Raw genomic sequence first — 10,273 nt, forward strand, 5'->3', positions numbered from 1 at the left:
TATACAAATTTTAGAATATTAAAAAATATATATTACAAATTGTATTGAGATGTATAGATCTTGTATATGGTAGTTGTTATAAAATTAGATAATTTGGTAAACAGTTTGCTTTAGCTTTATATATGTAGTTTTATATAATATTTAAAACATTTTATATGAGGGCCTATTTCAATATTCCAATGTAAAAAATAAAATATATTAATATTATTTTCAAATTCATTTAATATTATATTAAAGGTTAAATTTGATAAAAAAATTATCACATAAAATATGGTAATATTTATCAAAAAATCTTTTAATATTTAAATAAAATATGGTTTGAAAATAAATGATAATTTTTTTTAATTATTTATGTAATTAAATAGTTATTTTGAAGGGATTCAATGAAGATTATTTTAGATTAGGTGGTTTTATTTAGCGAGTTATTTTTTAATTTCACATTTGTATTATTTTGTATAATACTTGTAGTGGTTATAGCGGATTGTATTTATATACTGCTTTATGTATTGATATATTTTATTATGCAAAATGTGATTTGTACATAATGAACGTGATATCAATAAACTTTAGACAATTTTAATTTTTTTCATTGATCTTTGACTATTTAGTAATTAGAAAATTAAATCTTACTAATATTATAAATGCGAATGTTTGGATGAATGGATCTTAGAAGGTATCTCCGGAAAAACTCAACGGTTTTTGATGAAATTTGGCACAGATGTAGAACGTAATCTGGACAAACTCATAGGCTACTTATTATGTTAGGTAGCATTTACTTAGTGACCAGTTACTGTCAGTGGGACTGAAAAAACTTGATATAGAAATTTTAAAGGGCTAATATTTTATCGGAGATAATAAAGGGTGATAAATAAAAAAAAACATTGTTAGCAAAATAACTTTTTAATTATAAATATAACTTAAATAATAAACATCGAATTAAAACATACACAATACATTAGCTATTTATTTTCGCATTAAATGTGAGATACTCGCATAACGTGCAATAGATATCTGTCTCTTTCTTATTTATTACAATTTGTTCACAATGAAAGAGACAAATTGATTTCCTTGCACAATATAATATACATATAAATAATAAATTATATATTCAAGCTTAACAGCTAAAAGCTAGCTTCATTTTATAGATTTTAAATGTCTATAATGCGTTAACGTATGTTTCCACTGAGTTAAAAAACGTAGAACAATGTTTGTTTCCTGAAGTGGAAATTCACGTTAAATATGACATTTTTTGTGTACGTTAAAGAAAAAATTTAATGAAAGACGTTGGGAAATCATTGCCTAGTTTATTTTAATTACATTTGAATACACATTCATTAGCATTTATTATGTTTTTTTTTCTAAGTTGTACTCTAATGTCATTTCTCCAAGGCCTATTTTTGTTCTTTATAAATGTGACCATAGATACATAATCATATAGTGTTTTATACAAGTTTGACGTCTAAATGACAGTCAATGTTAGGAATGCATTTTGTGTTATTTTGTCTTGTGACATCTATTAGAATAAAAGGGTTCTTAATCGCTTGCTTCATTTTTATGTTCCGGATCTAATAGGTTTTAAATCTTTGGCTGTTGGTTTCGTTTGTCATCCCAACAATATGACAATGATATGTGCAAGTATTACGGCACCTTACTCAGTATAACCGGTTTACTTGCACTTACTGTGGGTTTTTGAGACCAAAATCTAAGTTTAAAACATATTATCTCTGTTTTGTTAAAGATAATGACGATATTTATTTTTTATATAGTGATTATAGTCTCAGAAACCTAAAGGCTTTTTAAATAAATGATTAATTAAATTGCAATGTTTGCATATTACAATTATCTTATAAACATATTGTGCGATCTAAAATATTATTATTAAAAATAATATTAGAAGATTCGAAATAATATCAATGAATTTCAGCCAATGTTTAATTATTATGTATTTTTTAAAATAATAACACATATATACAAAATATATATCAAAATAATACATTTTAATTCCAAATTTGACAATATTAAAATTTAGATAAAGCTTCAAACACATTCACTGCTACTCAAACTCGTTTAACAGATACTTAACAGTTACTTAGTGAAGATTTATTACAAAATAACCACTAAGGGACTCCCAAGTCACATAACGAGCGTATACTGCAGTTAACATATAAAGGATACAAAATGCAAGCTGTTTGTACGCTAGCTTGTGGTGGGCGTGGCGTGTGAGGGCGGGGGCGTGGCCTGCGCGTGTGGGGGCGGAGTCAGTTCATGGCAAAGTTCTGCGTGAAGTCGTACTCTATGGTTGGGATGACAGACTGCACGAACTTGAGGAAGACGATGAGGTAGGCGTGCACCGCCATCGCACCTCCGCTCTCAGTCACCGTCTCTATTATCTTTTTCATCACCTCCGCATGTCTGACACATACACATACATACAAAGACATATATATAGACACACTGACACACATAACATACGACTGATAAAGATATTATTTATTGTAAAGACATTCTATCATTACACTCTTTGCCTTTCTTAAAATGACTCTGTCTTAAATAAAGATTCCTGTCAATTATTAGTTGTAACATATATTTGAATGTATGGACAAGAAAAGATAAAGTTAAGAAATGTGTATATCAGAGGAAGTTTGAAAGTAGCGCCAGTTATCTATAAATTGAGGAGCAGAAGGTTAGCGTGGTTTGGACATGTTATGCGGAGGGATGATAATCATATAAACAAAAAAGTTATGAAATTAAATGTAGAGGAAGACCAAAGAAAGTATGTATGGATTGTGTGAAAGAGGATATGTGTAAGAAGGGGGTAAATTCAGATATGACGGCTGATAGAGATGTATGGAGAAGTACATACTGTGCCGACCCTCCATAGGGATAAGGGCAGGTTGATGATACACTTGAATGTGATACATACCGGCAGGGATGTACGGAGGCCATTGTTGGTCCGGAGAGGTGCGGATGAGCCTCCATGGTGACAGTCTTCTTGGCGTGATCCTGCGACACATCCTCGTACATCTGCTCCACGCTCAGCAACCGACGTTCCTGCGTACATCACACTTTATTGGTTAATTAAACTATCCCTTAGTGTCTGATGTTTTATTGACGTCACTGACCTCGTCGTAACCGATGAGCCAGAGGCGCGGTGTCTGGTAGTACTTGTCGTAGGTGATGTGCAGGTCGTATGTGCGCGTGCGCACTATGTCATCCCCCTCTCCCTCTGCGCGTCCCCCCGCCCCCGCCCCCGACCTCGCCCCCGCCCCCGCCCCGGCCGGCTTGCTCTCGCGCCGCGGCCGCAGCTCTGTCGACTGAAGCAGTATTCACAAATTATATAGTAATATTGATGGCAAAAGATGTGTATGTAAATAAAAAACATGGCTATTGAGATTACTTAATCAGAGGTTATAATTTTTCAAGGTGGCTAAAAGTGTGTGTGTTTAACAACAGTATTATGTGACTCACCGGGTCGACCTCATCGAGCAGGCCAGATGCTTGGAACTGCTCCATGTCCTCAGCCTCGCCCTCCTCGTCGTCGTCGTCATCATCTCCGTCCCCCGCGCCGCTCTCGCCCTTCTCTTCGCCACCGCTATCCCCCGCATCCGCAGCTTCCAGTGTCATCTCACATACCTGAATTGACCAATACTCTATCATACTATAGTAGTAGTTCTTCAGTATAACATTGAGTATCCAAAAGCTACCTTTAGTTTCTCAGACAAAACGTCCAGTGAAAATGGACACTTATTGTTGTCAAAAATTGAGTAGAGTTTTGAGTAATACCTATGCCATTGTAAAAAGATCATACCTTTTCCTCCACTGTGGGGGAACCAGTAGAATCATAGTGATGCGTGTCCACCCAGCCTCCGTCCTCATCATTCTCATCTTCTATCACCTTCTCCTTATCCTCACAGTATTCAATCTGGAAACATTTATTTCAAAGTTTATTGTAATAGAAACATACTAATACAGTCAAAACCGTTTATGGCGACATCGTTTAGAACAACATACCGGTTAAATTGACCAAAATCAAAGGTCCTGGCTGAATGTTATATGACCGCCTTATCGAAAACATTGGTTTTTACGACATTGTTTACTACGACATACCGCATTAAGCGACCACATTCGGTTAATTTTTTCGGAGAATTATATCTGTAGAACGACCGGCTCAGCTGTATTGTAAACAATTTGAATAGGTAACAGTATCTTAAAGATCTTACAAGTCTTATAAGAAGAACCTCAGATGATGTTATTGACGATGATGAAGAGGACAATATTTCTTTGGCTCAATTAGCCCAAAATTTACGACCTGCTTTATCTACTACTGAAACACACGAGTTCATTGATGTAGATCAGTCTATTGCAATTTGTGCACCAGCTACGGAGGATGATAATGTACGTGAAGTTCAAGAGGAAAATGAAAATGAACAGGAAGACTCGGAAGAACAATTTACAGTGCCAACTTTGATTGACGGTCTTAATGCTGTTAGTGTATTACGAAAGATTGTTCTTTTTAATAAAGAGTTACACATGCAGGGAAATTGTGACGATACGCTGATTAAAATCCAACGTGAGTTACAAAATGTGTATGCACGACAGAAGTGTTTCAAACAAACTAAAATTACAGATTTTATGCATACAAAAATGATATTGTTCTTTTATATTATACGTTTGTATTGAAGTAAACAAAATGCGGTTTAATTTCCTACATGAATATACATATCTTTCCTATTAATACCTGTCACCGGTTGTTACAACTATCGGTTTTTACGACTCAATATGAGTAGTCCCTTCGATCTCGTTATAACAGATTTTAACTGTATTATAAATGCAAATGTTTAGATGAATGGATATTTGTTTGAAGGTATCTCTGAATCAGCTCATTGGATCTTGACGAAATTTGGCACAGATGTAGAACATAGTTTGGAAGAACACATAGGCTACTTTTAATGCTCCTTTTTTTTCGATTCCGCGCGGATTCAGTCGTGGGTGACAGCTAGTTTATTAAACCATGAAATTAAAATACTAGGAACTAGGAATTTTTACTTCAATTTAAAACAATTTTTTTTAACATTAAAGGTGCCTTTTACCTTCAGTATATAAAATGATAATACATTACTTAAATATTTTTTTAATTAAGTATGGAATGGCTCATATGTAAATCAACTAGTTTGAGGTCAATATGTTACTCCGAGTTTATCACAAGACCTTGCACATGTCACTGACAATAACAATACTAATGTTGACAAGAACTACGTATGGAGACATTGCAATTGCAATGTTTTATTACATGATGTTTTTACAGATGTTTTAGCGTCGAAAACTACCAGAAATACTAGTTAAAAATTGAAACTGTTGAATTTCTGCAGCCATGAAAAAGTACATAACATATTAAAAATCTACAAAGAAAATTTTAATTTTACCTATTAACCAAAAAGTCCACCAACCAACCTGTTTACATCGCCTATAGCATGGTACATTCCGTGTGATAAGGAACTGCTTGTCAGAGGGCAGGTAGGGGCGTATCTTGGCCTCCTCACCGCGTGCCCACTGCCACGTGGGGCAATGGTGCACTAGGTGGTCACCCGCTGCTACAAACTCTTCCGGTGTAAGAACACCTGTCTCATGGAATTTTGACTCCTAAAAACAATTACAATACAGTATAAAGATATCTGAGAACCGCTAATTAGTGCCTTATATGCTAATATTTTGTATGTTATAGTCATAGTTTAATTTTAAGACAATTGTAATTGTGTTTTTTTTGTATATAAATGAATTATAAAAATTAATATAATATTCTGGTGATCTCAAATTATTAAATTAAATATAAGAGGCTCTGTTCTCAATAATCATGCTAAAGTAACATTGCTAGGTAAGCTAATACAAGTAGCCTAAGTTCAACAAAGAAATTTTTACAATTACCTAGTCTTGCCATATATTCTGTCCCTGCCTAAAACATGTCTATCTTAAAAATAAACTAACAAAAAGTAATGAAATACAACACAGTTATTCTTTATTAACTATTTAAAGGAACTTATAAGAAATTAACTCAAAATGACCCCCTTTTGCTTTCACACACATCTTCAATCGGTCCGGCCACTCATCTATCGCCGCACGCACCGTATCCAGAGGTATCGAAGCTGCTGCTGCCACCAAATCACGTTTCAACAACTCAATATTGCGGTGAGGTTTCGAGCAGGCCTTCTCCTCTAAAACTGACCACAGTCGGTAATCCAGAGGGTTGAGGTCTGGACTTCCCGAGGGCCAATCTTCACACGCGATAAAACCCGGCAAATTGTCCTTTAGCCACTGCTGAGTGGTTCGTGCTTTATGTGCCGGGGCCGAGTCCTGTTGAAAGATCCAATGCTCATTGGAAAACATTGATTGAGTGAGTAGCTTCACAACAGGCTCCAAAATGTCACTTTGGTAGTTTGCCGCCTTCCTTTTCACGCCATTTTGGCAAAAATGGAGGTCAGTGACCCCTTCGTACGACACGCCCCACCAAACCATGACTGATGCCGGGTGATGGCCTCTTTCAACCTTGGCAACCTTCTCCGAAGCCTCCTGAGAGTTGTGAGCATAGACCCTGTCATTTTGACGGTTGTATTTCTCTTCTACCGTGAACATTTTCTCATCGGAAAACAGGATTCTCCGGTACCCGCCTTTAGCGTGCTGTTGAAACAGCTTTTTCGCTCTGGTCGCTCTTATGTTTCGTAAAGCTGCAGTCAAGCGATGTCCTGTACTTCGTCGATAAGCGGCAAGTTTAAGGTCTTCTTTAATTATGCGAGAGATGGTTCTCGGTGGAATTTTCATCTCCCTAGACAAGATTTTCTGCTTGCGGAGAGGATTTCTGCGGATTCGCTCAGCAACAGCTTTGATCACCGCTGGCGTCCTGGAATCCCGCGGGCGGCCGCTCCTGGGCCTGTCATCGACAGAGGACATCTCACTGAACCTTTTGATAGTACGGTACACGAATTTCATTGAGATTCGAAGCGATTGTAACAGATTGAATATCTCGCTCGGTGTTTTACTGCACTTATGTAGAGCTATAACAGCGACTCGATTTTCTATGACTCCCCACTCCATGATGACTTCTTGGATGAATGTTACCAAGTGAGGGTTTTCTAGAAGAATGAAGCCTGCTAATGTCACATGAAAACAAAAATATTTGAAATGACATTCCATTTTCGAAATTTTTTAATACAAAATTTTGGGACAGTATTTATGGCTAGACTAGGTAGAACGTAATATTAATATCAACAGTAATTTGCTTTTGATAAAGTCGATATTGTATAGACCGGCACCGATAACGATTTAAATATGTAATACTTGTTTTATGGTTACGATCACAGTTAGCACAGTAAACACTGATAGTACTACAGCTATAAATCAAATAAACACAATAGTATCATTTTAATACCCACCTTCAGCACCGGGGTTAAATATCCAGCGACGCCCAAAGCAGTTCCTTTTACCGTATTAATTACGCTTTGCATTGTGTTTAATATTGATGAGCAATGCTTAAAATAAGTGAGAATCCTTACATAAATTAATCAAATGTGTTTTATACCAAACAAAGCAACTTTTATATCACCGCAGAATAGTAGAACAGAAATCTAAATTGAATTGTCTTGTCAATCTTGTCTTTGTAATTCAACTTCTGTCATTTCAAGTTTTGTGACATTGACATCTATCAACGTTTACAAAGATCAACGCCGTAAAATGTATAATGGACGGTTCCTTTTATTGAAAATTCATCTTTCAATAACTCATTTTAAGCCATCGTTCTATTCATGGAATTTAGTATCAAAACTAATTTTTATCTTTTTGTGCTTATATCAGATAAAGCCCGTAGGTACAAGATTGGAAATTTTGTTGTTCATTGATATCTTCTTCAGTTCCTGCTTGATAACAGAGTAGTACATACTCTTTGATTATCAGTCGGTACGAGTATCAATTGTCATTGTCTCGTCAAATTGATTTTTTGACAAATATGTACGAATAAATCGTAATTCATTTTCAGATATAATCTTGTAATTTACGTTTCTTTTTATCGGCTACGGAGAATAATATAATTATTTGTACAAACAAGAGAAAACACTAAGACTTCATCACCATGGAGGACGTTTTAGATGAAGTTGTGTCGTCCGAAGATTTGCAAGTAAGAAAAACTTTGTGTAGCATATGTGATTCATTACAACGCTTTGTTCTTGATATTCATATTGTTGTTTTATAGAAATTCGAACAAGTATTTCACGAGCAATTGCATAAAGGTAACATAACTCATAAAGCGCAATTCGAGTACGCTTGGTGTCTGGTACGAAGTAAATACCCTACAGACATTCGTAAGGTATGTGCAACAATGAAATTTTATCCGATTGCGTTTGCGTATTTGTTTTCTTGTTTTGGCTGTAAATATTACAACACACTGATACAAACAAATATGTCCATTATTTTGTCCTATAAGCATTATGACTTACTTACGCCCCTCTTGTTATTTGTATATCACACTAGCTGTCGCCCGAGACTCAGTCCGCGCGCAGTTAAAAAAAAAAATGAAAAATAGATGTTGGCCGATTCTCAGACCTACCGAATATGCTCACAAAATTTCATGAGAATCGGTCAAGCCGTTTCGGAGGAGTATGGCAACGAAAACTGTGACACGAGAATTTTATATATTAGATTGATGACTATTTTCCCAGGGAATCTTGCTTCTTAAAGAGCTGTTCAACTCCCATCCAGATGGGAAAAGAGACTACTTGTTCTACCTTGCTATAGGCAATGCCAGGATCAAGGAGTACAACAAAGCTCTGCATTATGTAAAGGCATTCCTTGAGATTGAACCTGCTAATCAACAAGTTTTGACATTGGAGGTAAATGCCATATTCTATTTTGCCATTATTTTAGATAATATTTAAATTTATACATTTTTTCTTTTATCACAAAAAAACATTCTTTTTGTAAACCCTTTTTTGCCCTCCTTTTTTTGTAACATATTGTCATTAAAGTGACTTGCATCTTAAAAAACAAAGCTGACAAGTCATTTGGATTTGATCCAAATGTAAATTGTTTACAAATACAGATTTTTGGATTTAACCCAGGTAAATATTACAATCTTTATTTGTCCTTATTAGTTAAAATAATGTTCAACATCTTAGTAACTTGACATTATATTATAGAGACAAATCAACAAAAGAATGGAGAAGGAAGGTTTACTGGGTATGGCTGTGGCGGGCGGTGCTGTGTTGGCCATCGGTGGGCTTGTGGGACTCGGTATTGCACTCGCCTCTAGCAAGAAATAGCAAATAGCTTTACTGTAAGTATGGAAATGTCTGATTTATGCTGCCAATGCATAAATACAATAACATGCTGTTGTCTGATAATAAGGTGTTTTTTTTTTGTATATTTATAACTAGCCTTTACCCGCGACTCCGTCCGCGCGGAATAAAAAATGGAAAACGGGGAAAAAATTATCCTATGTCCGTTTCCTAGTTCTAAGCTACCTGCCCACCAATTTTCAGTCAAATCGATTCAGCCGTTCTTGAGTTATAAATAGTGTAACTAACATGACTTTCTTTTATATATATAGATGTAAATAAACGCCACATCTTTTCTATTCTATCTCTGTTTTTCTCAAAGAGTATAAGTGGGATGGCAACATGTTTTTGTACTCATTTTTCGCCCATGCAAATTCATTTAAAGATTTTAAGCTGTTATTCTCTGGGCCTGTTGTTCTTTGGTGTTTAACATAATAAATCTTTTATTTCAGAATGAATGCTATTATTGGTGTTCATACCTTCTTCTAAAAGAAGAAGATAAAAAGAGAGTAAAGGAAGATAGAAGAAAAATCACCAAAAAAAAATAGAAAATTTCACTAAATAATTTCATAATACTTGTTGTATAAATGTCAGCTGTATGCTTAATGGTAAATATTTTTTGTGTTGTCAACTGCGCACGATTCAGTAACTTTTAAATGTTGCCACTTTTCTAGATTTGGTAGGAATTGGTAGATTTGATAATATCAATTGCATAATTTTGCTTATCGTATTAAATATTTATTCTTTCATTTTTAGATAATTTTGTTTAAAAAGGTAAAAGGTCTCTATGACATTTATGGGGATGTGTGATAAATTTTATTTTGAAAGACAATCAAAATTTTACTGTTAATGATTTTCTTTGTTTGTTATTACAATAACAAGATAAATATCCTTATTTAAACAGTTTAGACTGATTAATTTATAGTTGGAAGTTACTAAAAAAAAAAAGGCTATGG

General features: G+C 34.8%; 2 protein-coding genes across 2 annotated transcripts; one reads left to right on the plus strand and one right to left on the minus strand.

Annotated features, from left to right (window-relative positions):
• Positions 1-2,164: 2,164 nt before the first annotated feature.
• LOC106719269 (ubiquitin-like-conjugating enzyme ATG3) lies at positions 2,165-7,644 on the minus strand. The gene is made up of 7 exons (XM_014513557.2): positions 7,425-7,644; positions 5,452-5,640; positions 3,809-3,922; positions 3,469-3,633; positions 3,123-3,314; positions 2,924-3,051; positions 2,165-2,412 (listed from the first exon to the last, which is right to left on the minus strand). Exons 1-7 carry the CDS (start codon positions 7,494-7,496, stop codon positions 2,259-2,261), a joined length of 1,014 nt encoding a protein of 337 aa, XP_014369043.2. The 5' UTR covers positions 7,497-7,644; the 3' UTR covers positions 2,165-2,258.
• A 279-nt stretch (positions 7,645-7,923) lies between these two features.
• On the plus strand, positions 7,924-10,046 carry LOC106719270 (mitochondrial fission 1 protein). The gene is made up of 5 exons (XM_014513558.2): positions 7,924-8,161; positions 8,237-8,350; positions 8,703-8,873; positions 9,180-9,316; positions 9,770-10,046. Exons 1-4 carry the CDS (start codon positions 8,117-8,119, stop codon positions 9,300-9,302), a joined length of 453 nt encoding a protein of 150 aa, XP_014369044.1. The 5' UTR covers positions 7,924-8,116; the 3' UTR covers positions 9,303-9,316; positions 9,770-10,046.
• Positions 10,047-10,273: the final 227 nt, after the last annotated feature.

Source organism: Papilio machaon, chromosome 1, assembly GCF_912999745.1.
Source record: "Papilio machaon chromosome 1, ilPapMach1.1, whole genome shotgun sequence".
NCBI classification, from domain to species: domain Eukaryota; kingdom Metazoa; phylum Arthropoda; class Insecta; order Lepidoptera; family Papilionidae; genus Papilio; species Papilio machaon.